This window comes from Dermacentor variabilis, chromosome 7, assembly GCF_050947875.1.
Source record: "Dermacentor variabilis isolate Ectoservices chromosome 7, ASM5094787v1, whole genome shotgun sequence".
In the NCBI taxonomy this organism is placed as follows: Eukaryota; Metazoa; Arthropoda; class Arachnida; order Ixodida; family Ixodidae; genus Dermacentor; species Dermacentor variabilis.
In genome coordinates, this window is record NC_134574.1 from 46,276,072 (window position 1) to 46,291,551 (window position 15,480).

At 46.3% G+C, this 15,480-nt stretch overlaps 1 protein-coding gene across 1 annotated transcript; it reads left to right on the forward strand.

Moving 5' to 3' along the window:
- Positions 1 to 3,952: 3,952 nt before the first annotated feature.
- On the forward strand, positions 3,953 to 15,031 carry LOC142589016 (sulfotransferase 1C2-like). Its single transcript, XM_075700809.1, has 2 exons — positions 3,953 to 4,231; positions 14,011 to 15,031. Exons 1-2 carry the CDS (start codon positions 4,189 to 4,191, stop codon positions 15,009 to 15,011), a joined length of 1,044 nt encoding a protein of 347 aa, XP_075556924.1. The 5' UTR covers positions 3,953 to 4,188; the 3' UTR covers positions 15,012 to 15,031.
- The last annotated feature ends 449 nt before the right edge of the window (positions 15,032 to 15,480 follow it).

Consider the following 15,480-nt stretch of genomic DNA (forward strand, 5'->3'; position numbering starts at 1 on the left):
CTAAACAGGGTTATGGTGCCTCAGAAAGGCTGGCGAAGACAGGTCCTCCTAACGAAACGTTGGCCAGCCTTTCTGAAGCACCTTATCCCTGTTTACAAACTTTATACCACAATGTTTTAAGGATGTTCCATAGTAACGCGCGGCTAAATGGTCCTTTATTTAGTTTGCAGTATTGGAAGAATAAAAAAAGAAGACTAGAGTTACTTGCGGAACCTTCAATCGTAGCGAGAACAACAGCTGTGTCACAGCTGTTGTTCACGTGAGGCGGTGCTGATCTTTTGCTACCGCGTCAATTGACTTCACAAGGGTTCACCGCTAACGCCCCACACCGCTTCCCGCCGCCCACTCCTTATCGCTTGTGCTGGAACGACACAGTCGCCGTGTGCTGTTCTCTTCGGCTGTCCACGCAGGCATTCAGCTTACAAGGAGTGTTTCAGCACAGCGCTGCCTCTTTGCCGTCACAGCTGCAGTCGCCATGATCAGCCAGCTTGGAGCGCGCCATAGCCAAGGCGCTAGTACTCGCGCAAATCTTGCAGCTGGCACGGACGGTGGCGGTAATGGTATCCGTCGGTAGCGGTGGGCTAAAATTTTATATCATTCTCGACGAGATCTGGTCCCTCTGCCTAACCTACGTCACCTACACCCTACTCTTCCAGGCGCCATTTTCATTAGAAGGCAAGGTGGAATCTCCAACACTCGATGCCGCTAACCGCCGCAGCATACTGCCAAGTTCAGTTATCGCTGTAAAAAAAAATTGTATTCTCGGCTATATAGCGTGGTCTGGCATCTATCCCTCTTTAAGGAAATGAGGAAAGAGACCGCTGACGCAATGCCTCACTAGCGTGTACTCATGTTCATTCAAGAAAGATAGAAATGGGTCCTTAGGCTTGCACTATATTGAGATCGTGACATTATTGTATGCACGTAACCAAGCTTTTACATCGTAAGGGCTTTCAGCCATGTTGGGGCCGCTCTCGCTTAATCATATGTCCACCATCACGATTGCCTGATATGTGCTCTTTCGAACAATCTCTGCATATGAGCTTTTTTTAGTGAATACCTGGTCGGATTTAGTGGGACCATTTATATGGAGCACAAAAAGAGAACGACGATAATACTTGTATACAGACGAGATTAGGGGGAGTGCATATGAACCACCTTGACATCCAAATTGAACGCGTCGGTAAGTTGGTGTCTGTGAGCCTCAACTTCACAGGTCAAGTCTAGGTCGTAATATTTATAGAATAAACCCATACGTTCGCAGTAGTTGCTGACCTCACGACTGAGCGGAGCTCACGCAAGTAGTCATTCCATTGATCTCTCTCAATACATACACAGCGCGAAGGCAAAGAGCTAGTGCTGTTACATAGGGCAGACGTGTCTGCTATCTTATCAAGGAACATACGGTGAAGCCGCATGTGCCGTCCATTCAATCATACGCTTTCATATACTGTGTTTCTAGCTGCGTCATCTGAATTTGTGTCGTGCTATGAGTGTGACGTTGGCTTCATTTATTTGTTTGCGATACTCAAAGTCTCACGTGGGTCAATATCGGGTGAACAGCGCTGCGCACAACTGTATCATGGGGTACGTTTATCGATGAATTCATCATCACAAGGCTCCCTGTTCCTTCGTTGTCATTTTTGAGCAAAGATATCGCCCACAAGTTGCAAGGGAACGACTTCTTCAACACACAAATTGGTGAACATCGCTTGCAATATAACTCTGCTGGCATTGCATGAATAATTGTAATAATGAAACAAGAGAGCCTGCAGTTGAGATTTGAGCATTGATTTCACCAAGTGCCCGCCAGTGTTAGTTTAGTGTGGGCCGAGTCAAATGGCAAAGGTTCCTTGCATTGAGTGTGGACAGCAACAGAAATGAAATAAAAATAAGAAAGCAATTAAATTCTGCGATTTATGTGCGAAAATTGGTTATGAAGTATGCTGTAGGTGAGGGACTCTGGATTAATTTTCACCAACTGTGGTTTTTTAACCTGTACCTAATGCATAGTAGACGGGCATTTTGTCGCATTTCACCACCATCGGAATGTGGCCGCCACGGCCGGGCTTTGATCCCGCGCCCTCGCGCCTTGCAGTGCATCGCCATAGCCACAACGCCACCACGGTGTGCAGTGCAGGCCCGGCAGATTTGCCGTCGCGAAAAAGTGGGGCTCAAGTCTGAGAATGGCAAGTTGACATTTTTAGGACTTGGCTAAACTTAAAGCTTGTCAACAGGGCTATAGCCTCCATGTGTCTGGATACGGCATTAGCTGTCTTGTTATTTTGTAGACAAACTTTAATTTTGAGGTCGCACGGCTATATGCTCAAACGGCTATCCAAGCTCTGTCATGGTTGCAGCGTAGATGATACCCTTCTTAAAAAAAAACGAATGCAAACAGAAAGCGAAACTTCTAGCGCAAAACAAAAAGAGAATCAAAAGAAAGAAAAACGTACGGGTTGTTTATGTGCACAAAGTGGGATGCTCACAAGCTGAAGAAAGTGGTCGTATAATATCGACAAGGTAACTATGTTTTCTCGGCAATTGAGAAATTAGCTGGCCTGTGCCCACGCATTTCACCGCAAAAGCTGTCCATCTGTATGAACAAACATGCTAAAGCGTATCTTGCCTTTGTCTTTGCGATTGGTGAGATGTAGTCCGGCTCACTTGCTATAGATTGACCAAGCAGGCAGCTGCACTAACAAGCCAAGGGCGGCACGAGCTTTCTGCCAAGAATAAGACTGCTGAGCATTTGCCTATGCATTGTGGCTCCGGCACGTCTGAACCAGGTCTTTACAAACATCATTCTGATAAGCGACATAAGCATTGATGCCTTGGCGCATGAGTTGGTGGAGGCTAATTTGGAGATCACGAGAGACGGCGCGTGGGTGACGCCTCGGCGCAATCCAGAGCAGCCGCCGCAGGCAGACCTCTCAGACGTTGCACGCTACTCTGGCGCCATCTCGTAGCCATCGTTGCCGCCCCCCATTACGCTTCAAAAATAAACACGTCATTTGTATCCGCGTTACTTCTGTAGCTCAGCGCAACCCTAAAGATAAATTCTTGGAGTCTTTGTCAGATTAAGTAGGCATTTTCGCAATTTATTTTCTGTGGTTTGATTGCTGCACTCAATTTGTTTGAGCACGTTGGCAACTTCCCTTGTAAAAACTGGCCAGAACGTTTGTTGGGCTAGTTGGCCTTATATGGTGTGCAAATGGCGCCAGAAAAGTAAAAGGACAAGTACAAGGAGGCATCAAGGCGATGTGAAGGCGCTTACCTGCGAAGAGCAAACCCATTGGCTCTGATCAAAGTCAGGTGCGAGTGACGCTGTATTCTGCCCTGTTCGTGTTGTTCTCATTTACTACTCGCGTGCTATTCACGCCAAAAAAGTATGCGAAAATTCACTGATGATTACGATAGTCCATAATGCTAAATTTACGCGTACCTCTGTACATGTTTCTATTTCGCGATATATTGGCTGGCGCGGACAGCCTGTCTCGTACGGCCCGTTGCAAACGCAGCGAAGTGTGGCGCGACTGCCTCGCTAATTTGAAGATCGCGAGAGACGGCGCGTGGGTGACGCCTCGGCGCAATCCAGAGAATCTGCCGCAGACAGACCTCTCAGACGTTGCACGCTAGTCTGGCGCCATCTCGTAGCCATCGTTGCCGCATTACGCTTCTCTTCTCACCATTTCGCAATACCCTCCTTCTCCGCTTTCCTCCTTGAATCATTCATCCACCGCTGTGCTCCGCGTTCGCTCTTTCATCGTTCGTTGTGCTCGTTCGCTCGGTCATGCCGACGCTCACCGCAGCAACGGGCGGCTAAGAACGGCGCTCAGCAACAAGGACGAATTTCTCGTCTGTTCACGTCACGCCACCTGCGCCACACACGTCCGCCTCTATACCGTATGCCGGTGTCGATCACACGTGCGCAGACAGTATTTCGCGACGGAATACGCAGCGTATCCCCATTTTCTTTCAGCCTATAGCCTTTTTTACCGCTGCCCCAGCCTTAGGGTGTTTCCTTTTTACCAGGAGCCCATATAGCAGAGACAACTCGTGTCTGCCCAGATCTGTTTATGAAACAGCGCCAGTTGTGGAGAGAATCAACTGCTCAAAACGGATAAGGTGCATAAATAAGGACGTGTTGTTATTCTCTGGCTTCCTTTGGATTTTGCAGCGACAAGCATGCGGGATAGAGAAGCCTTGCAGGACATGCACGTCGAGCAAGGTGAGAACTCAAAGGGAAGGCTTCTCCACGTATATTCAAAGGGTTCCTGTGAGCCTCGTTAAGTCTTGGGGTTCTTTGCGCCGATCCTACCATCTATACGATTTATCGCAGGTTGGGAGACGATCGCCAGTCGTAAGAGACGGGATTTGGTAAACACGCAGGGTGTTCCAATTATTACGACGCATCAATATTTAAAAATGTGCAAATGCCATGTAGCTAGAGAGAACCAAGGTAATGGTCTTTGCCGCCACCTGTAGATACTCTGATAATATTTTTTTTAATCCACCTAATTGCGTGATCTTGTTGATTTTTTACTTCTCAAATATTATAATTAGATGAGCGGTACCAATTAGAACATTGTAGAGCAACATAAAAAATCTCCATATACAGCTTTGTTTTTTTTTCTTGAAATGAAAATAAAGGAAAGAGACGGTAGTCACCTTACAATGGTGACGGCTACTCCTTTCCTCATAGCGGAAACAACAATTTTAAAGATATGTAGGAAAATGAAAAAAAATATCACTTCTCTATACGTGTTACGCAGTACCATATTTCCGAGCGTGCAAGACGCCCGTGAGTACGCTAAAACAACGGCCTTGCAGAAGAGTGCATTAAAAGCACTAAAGACTTTTCTTGAAGACAGCGGCATTGCTGGGCGTTAGTAGCGCTTTCATTGTTCCCTTCGTTTCATTGTCACTGTGTATATCCATCTGTTTGTGAATTATGTTATGTTGACTGTTCTGCTGAGACTGTATGTGATGATGCATTTACACGATGTATCTACCACCCGCTGACTAGACAATGTGTTATTAGGCGACAATATCTTTTGTACCTTTGAGACTTTCATCTACATAAGTGTGGAGACATTTACATTATATATTGTATGTACCATGTGTTCCTTACGTCATAGTCTTCCTGCGGAAACGTTGCGTGATAAGTCCTGGTGCTTGTGTGAAAAGACTGTTTGATATGTAACCTTGAACCCTGTACGATGTATGACGGAACCACTCAAGAGATGAGGAGTAGCCGGCGCCTTAAATTGTGCGCCAACATCTCCTTATATCATATAGTGCCTCGAGCTGCCAGTCGTGTGGCAATATAATGCCACTTGTACAAATTCCAGTGCATTTTAAAGAACATAAGACCTTCTTTGATAACACTTATCGGTGGCTTCTGCCGGGTTACATTGAAATGCTGCTAATAAAGGTGCGTCGACGCCTCGCTTCAACTTTTCGTTCTCACAGAAACGTTAGAGAGAATAGGCAGTGCTTTTATGGAAGTAGGTCCGTCCTATTTCGTTGGTAGTACTGCATGTTACGGTAATATATGGCGGGCACAAGCACGCCGAAGAGCTAAACACATGCCTTCTGACGCGTCAGCGCTTATTCTGTGTGTGTTGCGGGGCAGCGTGCCTGCGTCGGCGCCGATGGCGCAGGTCGGCGTGCTCATTACTGCTGCAGCAACTGCCGCACCTGCTTCCATAGCATTGGTGCGCGCTTTCATAGCAAAAGAAAAACGTATTCTATTCGGTACCCCTCGTCGGGATACTATGGCACTTTATGCATCTCGCAAATAGACCAAGGATGCAGTTACGCTCCGCTATCGATCCACTTAAGTGATTGGTGCAAATGCGTCCCAGTTAAAAAAGAAAATTGCGGGGCTTAGCACAATATTTTTAGATCCTGCAAACTATACGATATGTTAAAATGCTGTATGCTCTAACAATTCACGTCAATGTAAGGTCTGTGGTTTATAAATATTGCCATGCTTGCATATTTATGTTAGGGGATGATTTTATCAATTTTTGGAGACCAATATCTGCTGCTGCTGTCATTGACGGCTGAAAAGTGACCGAGAGGTATTGGCTAGTCCTGATGGACTGGCGAAAAAGAAATACAGTGTCAATGTTGGCAGAGCAGAATCTAAGCGTACGATTAAGTTCAGTACACCTTCGCAGGAGATAACAATATAAATATTTGAAGACTTCGTGTCGTCACCTGAACTGAAACAATCACTTTAAAGGTTATCTGTTGCAAATAACGCGTGAATATACTCGTCAACGGCATTAGTTGTAGTTTTTTGGTCACTAATTAATTCATCAATAATTTAAAATGTATCAATATAGCGTCCATTGGGTAAAATAAAGGACCACAATTTTTGAGAATGCTACTATGTAAGTCTGGTAGCGTTAGACTGAAATAGAAGTCCTAGCAGTATAAATTTTCGAAGAAGTTCCTCCTAAATTGAAATAAACTGTCGTGATCGCTCAGGTGCACTCTTACGCTTTGAGTGTCGTAATCTGTGAAGACGTTTTTGTATATGTAAAATGTCTCTTGTTATCCTAGGAAGAGTCTTGAAAGACAGATAAGCGACAATTTGTAAGCGAGTTACCATCGTTTTTTTCCGTATCAGATATGTTTGTAGCCGGTTATCCTAGGCTGATCCCGGAGACAGTGCAGTTTCAAAGATGCGGGCCGATATGTGCTATTCGGGAGCACAGGTCGCCGCGAATATATATATATATATATATATATATATATATATATATACACATATATATATATATATACAGTGGTCCGACGGTAAGATTGGAACATCGAACAAGGAAGGCCTTCTAGAACAGCAATCCCGTGCTCTATTAGACCAAAGGCGCATGCACCTGCAGGCGGAATACACCATCATATTTAAGCGTTTCCCCCATTGAAGCCTGAGTGTTGACGCGCTTGACACTTTCTATTGGAATATCAATTGCATGGACACTCCGTGGGATCTTTTGCATGTCATCGATTATTACGCATAAAATACTGATTTACTTAGATTTAATGCGTTTTCTGAGGAACATTACTCACATTACACGTACGCTTTTCCTCTGTGTCACAATTTATCGCCGCGTGGCGGTATTTGTCTAGGCGCGTTCACATTCCCGTCGGACAGACTGGCGCAGCGAAGAAGCTGTATTTTAAGACCTCAGGTTAAAGAGCTTTGCCTGCTCGATCGAATCGTAACACAGCTCTGCAGACCTTGCCAGCTGTGTGCATAGTTGCTGGATGGGAGGGACACCATGCTTCTCTCGGTGAATAGTTTCTGAAGAGAAGCACGGCGTCCTTCACGTCTAGCGAACATGCCTCCACCTGTTAATTGTCATAACGCCAGCCGAGAAGATCCTCTGAAAGGCTACTCGCACTGGATCCAGGAAGGCCCTCATATTGCGCCAGCACCACTGCGTGGTCCAGCTGCATGAACAACGTCCTGCTGCGTATGCGTCATGGGCTGCAGCTCAGAGGCAGAGACGCCCAGACGCGGCGCTGCGGCCGCAGGAGGCCGAGACTAAGCAACAGTCGGCACTGCACGGACACGGGAGGCCGACACCATAAGGGACAAGACCCACAAGACCCTGTAGTTCTCGCCGATGCCGCTCGCGGTCATACAGTTCTCTCTGTTCATGTGTCTATCTACACACGCCGCTCCACGTGTGTTTAATTGGTCAGCTTATGCTTACTGCAACTCCTAACTACCACTGAGGCTAGATACCTTACTTCGAGTAATATTCTAACATATTGCTATCGCGTTCATTGTTTCACCCTTATCGCAATATTGCATTTTTTTAAATAAGTAATTCAATAAAATTGTCCGACTGTCGGACTCGAACAGGGAACCTCTAGCACAGGTTCACGACACTGTAACCATTATGCCATGAAAATTTATTCCCTTTAACGGCGCGCCTCATATTCTGATCGTAGTTTTCGCACGTTAAATCCTATAAATAGTTTAAAATAACTTAATCTTTATTATACATCAAAATGCGTGCCGATCCCGAATATAGTGCGATAAATGAGCTCGTTCGATGACCTTCCCCCTACTCCCCTCACGGGAGAATTGTCGCGATAAAGTGCCCTGTGCATAGTACCTGCACCCTCGTCTCATGTCCAAACTCGCACAGGAAGACTTTTGTCTTTCGTCAACTCCGACTGTAAGTTGAATCGCCTTCCAACTTTTTATTATTATAGGCAAGGAGACCTCAATACACGTTTCAACAACATCCTCAAAATGACATGGCTATTAACATCACGGAGCAAGGTAGTTTATTGAAATCTATATACCTAAGACTTCTCCAACTGATCTGGAATAGACTGGTGATCAGCACGGCGGAAGTCACGTAGTCTATGCGTAGCCAGCTTTTTGGTATAGAGCAATTAAAAGCACTGAGGAGAACTTTATGATCTTATATGTCGTCGGTGACATCGAACTAAAAGCCATCTTCATGTAGCTAAGAAAAGCAAGATCTAAAACGTTTCTCTACGTTGTAACCAGGCATCACCAACGATGGGTAATGAATGCCAGATAATTCGAGGAACGTTAAAATCACCCATTCAAAGAAAGCGGTTTCAACATCAACCTCGTTCCTGTATCACATATCTGGCAGTGGCGGGTTATAAAGAGATTCGTAAAAAAGCGGTTGAATACATACCGTAGTACACGTACAATAGTCAGCACGGGTGAATGCGTACTATATGGGGGATATATATATTAGAGCATGTGTGACTGCATACTAAGGGATATATATATAATAGAGCCCGGGTGAAGGCATACTATGTATGAGGGATATTAGGGCACTCAGTTGAGAAGGAGGAGCATAATAGTCGAAGCGGCAAGACATCAAATTCTCGAGTGAATATGGAGGCATGTAATGACAAAAAGTACTGCATGAATGATGACATCAACTGGAGAACGCGGAGAAATGAAAATTAGGAAACACTTGGATTGCATAAGAATTCTGCGAAGCACGGAATTGCTGATGTTCTGCCACGTTATGTCGGCTGCATTAAGTCTGTTTACGATCCATGTAATCTGGTAGGCAATCTTTTGACGTTCAGGTACGCCTTCTATGGGGCTCCTGCATTGCCCAGGGGGCGTTGCGAAAATGCTGCTAAAAAGCGCCTCTGTCCTGAACTGGGTAGTACCAAGCTCTGCCGCCTGCTTCGGAAAGCAGGTTTACAATATGGACCCGCCAACTTTGGTTGTGTTGTTCCATGGCTTGCACAGAATATCGGGCGCAGAAGATTTTTTCATGGGTGGCACGCTGTGTAAAGGAAAGAAATTATGCAACGCCGAATACGTGTTCGCGTTTCAAGAAATTAGCTGCGAAGTTTTAGCGCGGTGTCAATCGCAAGTGAAGCGGGTCACGTACGAAGTTGAACTTCAGGTAAGGTTTGCACGCTGCTAGATTCAGGCGCAGAAACGCGAGGAAATGCTTGCTATAAATGAATTCCGAGCAGCGATAAGCAGACATGATGTGTACGGAACTGCTTGAGCGCAAGGCAGTCCACGCCGCGACGGCAGCGGTGTTTCGACATGCCGCGAAACGGTCGGCCTCCTGCATTCTTTGATGACCGCATGCCGCTAGATAAGTAGCTATGCCTGCGCTGTAGTGGCGGCCATCTGTCTCTTTAGCAACTGATAAATAACTGAGCCCGCAGTAACGTATGTGCGAATCGCGCTGCAGCGCGAGCTCGTGCGCTGCTGGCTTGATGTAGCTTTTATTGACAGCGCTCGAACATCAATGTGCTGCAGTTCATACTACCTTGCTGCGCTGCCTCAACATGCTGGCTTGAGGGCAAGGACGAGCACATTTAACTCTCCAGCCTGTGCTATGCCTAGTGGGGTGGTGAATTGTCGCCGAATCTGCCCGACCATTCGTGGTCATTTGCACACACCTGGTCACTTCACCACTTCACACCGGTCGAATTGTTAATTGTCGCTGTAGTCGGGTCTCGAATCGTGAATCACCAGCCGTGCCTGCTGCTATGTCGGTCTGCCGTCGGGACTGTAGGTGCAAAAAGGCCGAATTTTAGATCGCAGATAATCAAGTAAGCTTCAAGAAAGGCGAAGCAGTCAGCATGGCGCGAAGTTCCGCTCACCCAGCGCGACGGACTGCAGCTATCCAGCGCGCCCGATGCTGCGCTTCGTGAGGCCTTAAAGGAATACGGTAGAATCTAATGTTGGGATTCAGGCCTTCTTGTTCATGTCAACCAACGACGCAGCAGTAAGGTCGCCGATTCCTTCCGCTTCCAGAATTACCTCCCACGGCACACGGAGAGTCCGTTTTCGTTAAACTATCGGCTGCGGCTAGCTCGCAGCGCGGTCGGCGAGGTCTCTCAGAAGGGACAAGCCTTTTCGGACTCCAAAGAGGGCAGAAAAAAGTGCACATCGATGCAAAACGCGACCTAGAACTGTGCTTCACCACAGCCAGGGCTCAATACTACCGAAGCTGGTACTACCGAGATAACGTTTCTCGCCGCCACCGAGCGCCGCTACTATACCTCAAACTCCAGCGCAAGACGCCCATAGAGCGTTAAAGTTTAAGTGACGATTTCCGGTTCATGACACTTCCCTGTGCACCACAGCGCCGTTACCGTTTCGCACTCCACAGCAATTCTTTGTGTTTGTGTGTGCGCGCGTGTGTGTGTGTGTGTATTCGTTACACGATCTGTTTATTTATTCAATCCATAACTTTTATACACATCAACCCCTGCACTCACTATAGACACTTTCGTGCGTGTTCCAGACATCCTGGCCGTGAGTGCACTGCCGTTCAACGGCCCGCGCAGGTGGCGACAACGAGAATGCACGGGAGAAGAAAACGAAACTGGTCTCCTTTACAAGGCGCGGTTTGAAAGTATATTTACTTATGTTCGCAGTGTGTCGTTAAGCAACAAACTGCTTAAAAAGCCTTGTATTCTTTGTAGTTGGCAGCGAGAGCGAAACAACGTAGAGTAAATAATAGCTTACTTTCTTTTTATGGAAAAATTCAACTAAACTGAAGTGCTTCTCAGAACCGTTGTGGATATAAAAAATGAATGAATGAATGAATGAATCATCTTATTTCAGAAAGGATGACTTCTGACCTAGCTTGGGAACGGGGTCATGAAATGGGAGAACAGAGGCGGCCATTGGACATCTGGCAGTAAAAGTCTCGCCTGATGTGTATGATAAATACCGCCGGTCTCCTGGGCGTATACCGCAGGAAAACCAGCGCCATTTTGTGGCATATATGTTTGTTCACAAATATACTGGAGGCACAAAATCCTTCAAAAGAAATGGTGTAGACAAAGCTAAGTCGGCATATCTGATTTCAGTTCTATGGCACTCGTCCCAAGCCTAACAAGATCCACGTGCGCGTTGCAAAAGCGGAATCAGTTTAGTTCTTTTCACTATCCTCTTGAGGAATTCAAAGTATTTGATATCATTTAGGGTAAATAATTACCGATAATTAATTAACTAGCTTCAATATGTATCTCTCTAATTGCACAATTTCAATATTGAAGCTGTAGAGCCTTTCAAAAACAGTTCAAAACACTCATTTCAGTGACGATAGCTGCCGAGGTTTTAATTTTTTGGGGGCTACAAAGAGAGCACATATGATTTGTAAAAGGACCATGTGACTAAGTGCTGCGTCCAGACATTAGTGCCCTCAAAGATGCTACCAACGAATCATCGATTCTGTACGCGGACATGACACGAACAGGTCTTAAGCAATGGAGATAAATCGAGTACAATGCTCTTGGCTTCCACTTTTGCCGAGATATCTTGCCGGCTGATGTAATGAAGCACATGGAGCCAAAGGATATCCAATAAATAAAGCCTGGTAATTCGTGAAGCTCTGTCGGCGTTTTGGCTGTTGGCCGACAGCGTAATAAGCGAGCACGTATTGGCTGCATATGCGATCTGTCGGAGACAACCGTTGTCCCTATCGCCTACTTTTCCTTGTGGCCTCTTCATTCTGTGAGTCTATTTGATCTGCGTGCAGCATCGAATATTCGGTTGTTGCATGTATAAAAAAAATACATAAGGTTTTGCGTGCCAACGCCACGATTTAATTATGAGGCACGCCATAGGGGGGGACACCGGAGTAATTTTGACCGCATCGGTTTCCTCAACGTGCACCTAAATCTTAGTACGCGGATGTTTTTGCATTTCCACCCAATCTAAATGCGGCCGCCGTGGCCTGAAGTCGATCCCGTGTCTTCGAGCTTAGCAGCGCAAAATCAACGGCGCTCAAACCGCGGTATAGCATCTTTCGGGGCCGTAAGGTCGATGCCCGCAAGCACCTAGTCACGTGATACTTCTGTTAAATTGCGCGCGCGTTCACTAATCAAGTAAGAATAATTAAAACGAATTTATAAATAATAATTAATACTTAATAATATAAGCCACAGTAGCTATCATCATGGGAAGACATTATTTACAAATTTCTCTATAGGGGGCTCCACAACTTATCCATCGAAGATTCTGCGTTGAAAGCATTGCTTCAAATGTCGGTTAATTGATAATTTTTAATTAATTACATAAGATCCTACTAAAATATACTTCCAGTTCCTCATGTGGACAATGAAATAAGCTAGCTGCATTCTCATTACGCACACGTGAATTTTTTTAAGGAACTGGCGCCAGTTAACTGAAAGAAGCTGTAGGTGTATACTTCTTGCATATATTGAACTGATTTCTGAGGTATTACGTGCCGAAAATACGACTTGATTATGAGGCATGCCATAGTGGAGGCCTGCGGATTAATTTTGACCACCAGAAGATGTTTAACGTGCCAGCAGATAATGGGACACGGCTGTTTTTGGCATTTCGGCCCTATCGAAATGCGGCTGCCGCGACCGGGATTTCATGCCCCGACATCGTGCTAAGCAGTGCAGTTCCGTAGCTGCTAGGCCACCACGGCGGGTCACTCACGTAAATCATTCAGTCAGCAATCAGATGGACATTATTAAGTATCACAAGCCAATGCTCGGGTATCAGAGAAATGTTCATGCTTTAGTAAAATGTGATCGAAATGTGAATAAGCGGGAATACACACCTCATACACATGCCGATTTCGCAAGGAAAACAAATGCAAAGATCTAATTGCTTCTTGTTCTCGAAGGTATGAATAAACAATTTTTGAGGTGTCTACAGAAAACTAGTAACTAGGGAAAGGCATATTGGGAGGGAATAAACATTTTTCTGTATCTATCTGCGCTGTCTCACACAGTCGTTCGGGCTACCAATCACCTACGCTTCACCACGCGTATTCGGCAAATTCCGGCTCTACTCTTTTAAAACAGTTGCACCTTCTCGGGGACATATTTGTCCCACAACGGTAATCATCGTTTGCCTTGCTTTCGTTTCCTTTCTTGAAAATGCAGCGCTCGCTATTTTCCTGTCGAGAATGCTATATGACGCTGATAACGCGCATGCCGTTCGTGATTTGGAAGTACCAGGCTTCAGCCTTAAACAAGGGAAATGCGGGCAAGGCAGATGCCGATTATCGTTGTTGGACAAGATCAGCCTCAAAGGGTGCAAACTTTTTAAAGAATGTGATTATTCATCTTACGTGCGATTCTTTTATCTCTTTGCGTTTGCTACTATATCTTGTCAGGAAACGCTTGCAATGCTGAGAGGCGCATGCCAGTCGTCACCTCCAAGGTACCTTGCGTGAAGCGTCAAAGTAGTGCACACATGTTTGACAACAATTTCTGTTGAAAGACAAGGCCGAAATAGTGCGTCGCCTGTACAATATAGCGATTCCTTCCGTTATATTCCATTGCCACTCTTACGCTCTTCCGTCGTTCACTGCTGGCTGATCCCGTTCATAACACGGGCGGAGAGCCGCTCTGGCCACTGGCAAAGTGCGGCAAGGAATGGCGTTGGAATACAATATATCCAGGTCTAGCATTTTGAACACGTACTATAGCAACGACAATCGTACTTTTAATTTTCTTTCCTTTAAACAGGTGATAAAGAAAGCAGAACTAAGAAGCCGAGCCTGCAGCTGGTGAGGGGCACACCGTTCGCCACGCATCTCCTTCGCGAGTGCATCGAGTCGGCCATGGACTACGGCCACCGGGACGGTGACCTGTTCATCGTGACATACCTGAAGTGCGGCACCACGTGGATGCAGCACATCGTGTACCTCATCCAAAACGGCGGCGTCCCTCCGGCGAATGCCCCCCAGTTCCACAGTGCATCGCCTTACTTCGAGGTGAACGGTTCGCACTGCGTGCAATGGACGACCCGACCTGGATCCATTAAGAGTCACCTGCCACTGCACCAGACGGGCTACTCCCCGGAGGCACGCTACATTATCGTGATCAGAAACCCTTTCGATGCCGTGGTGTCGTTGCACCACTTTTGGCGCATGATATCGTCGTACGAGTACGACGGGGACTTCAATGACTCCTTCGAGAACTTCGTGGCGGGCAGCATCAACAGTGGGGACTACTTCGAATTCTACCGAGCATGGTGCCAACGGATCAATGATCCAAACGTGCTTTTTCTCGTCTACGAAGACATGAGGAAGGACACCGAGGCAGCGATACTGAAGGTCGCGAGGTTTCTCGGGCACGAGCACGAAGAGCGCATGTTGGCCGACAATGGCAGGGTTCTCAAAGACGTGCTCAGGTACAGCAGTTTCGAGGAGATGAAAAATTACACTAACAAGATGATCCACGACTTTTACGAAGGAGAGTTCCCGTTCCAAGGAGAAGAGTACAAAGGTCTTCGCTACCTCCACGAAACCATTCGCCGAGGTCGCGGCTCTGCCACTGGTGACGACTCTGCATGTTCGGCGGACAAAGTAGACTACGTGCGCAAGGCAGTCGTTGGCGACTGGAAAAATTATTTCTCACCAGATCAGACCAGGCGCTTGAGCGAGAAGTTCTGGCGGGAGACTCACAACACCCCTATGGCCAACTTGTGGCCCGAGTTGAACGCTGGCGGCCAAGAGAGCATTTGAATGTACCATTTTCTGTTTCTTTCCGTGAGCACGTGTTTAGCGTGTACTCTAAGGAAAATCCGTGCATACTTTGTCACCATGCTATCCTTCCCTTTTGTGTATACTTCTTATATTCTTGTATGCTCCTTCCTTGCACGCTTCTTCCTTCGAAGATGGGAGGTGGCAGGTTCAAACACCTTGTAGTGTATATTGTGAACAGGTGATTACGTGCAGGTGATTACGTGAAACGGTGTTTACGTGCAGCTTTACTTGGCGTGTCATCGTGGAGAACACAATTAGCCGCATAGCGAACTAGCCATGGATGTGGTTGATAATTGTGGAGGCTGTTCGACGCGGCGTCACTTTAATTCCGGCTGCAGAGTTCTACTTTAGTCTTTAGATTTGTGCTGTTGCAGTGCTCCACTTTGGTCTTTAGATTTGTCCTGTTGCTCTCCTTTCCTCTTTCCTTTTCCTCCCCACCTTCCTATCT

What these genes read in the sequence shown, in the direction of transcription:
- LOC142589016 (XM_075700809.1), top strand. Translation starts at nt 4,189, where the DNA reads ATGCGGGATAGAGAAGCCTTGCAGGACATGCACGTCGAGCAAG. An exon ending in GGACATGCACGTCGAGCAAG is followed by an intron (nt 4,232 to 14,010) that starts GTGAGAACTCAA and finishes TCCTTTAAACAG; the next exon opens with GTGATAAAGAAAGCAGAACT.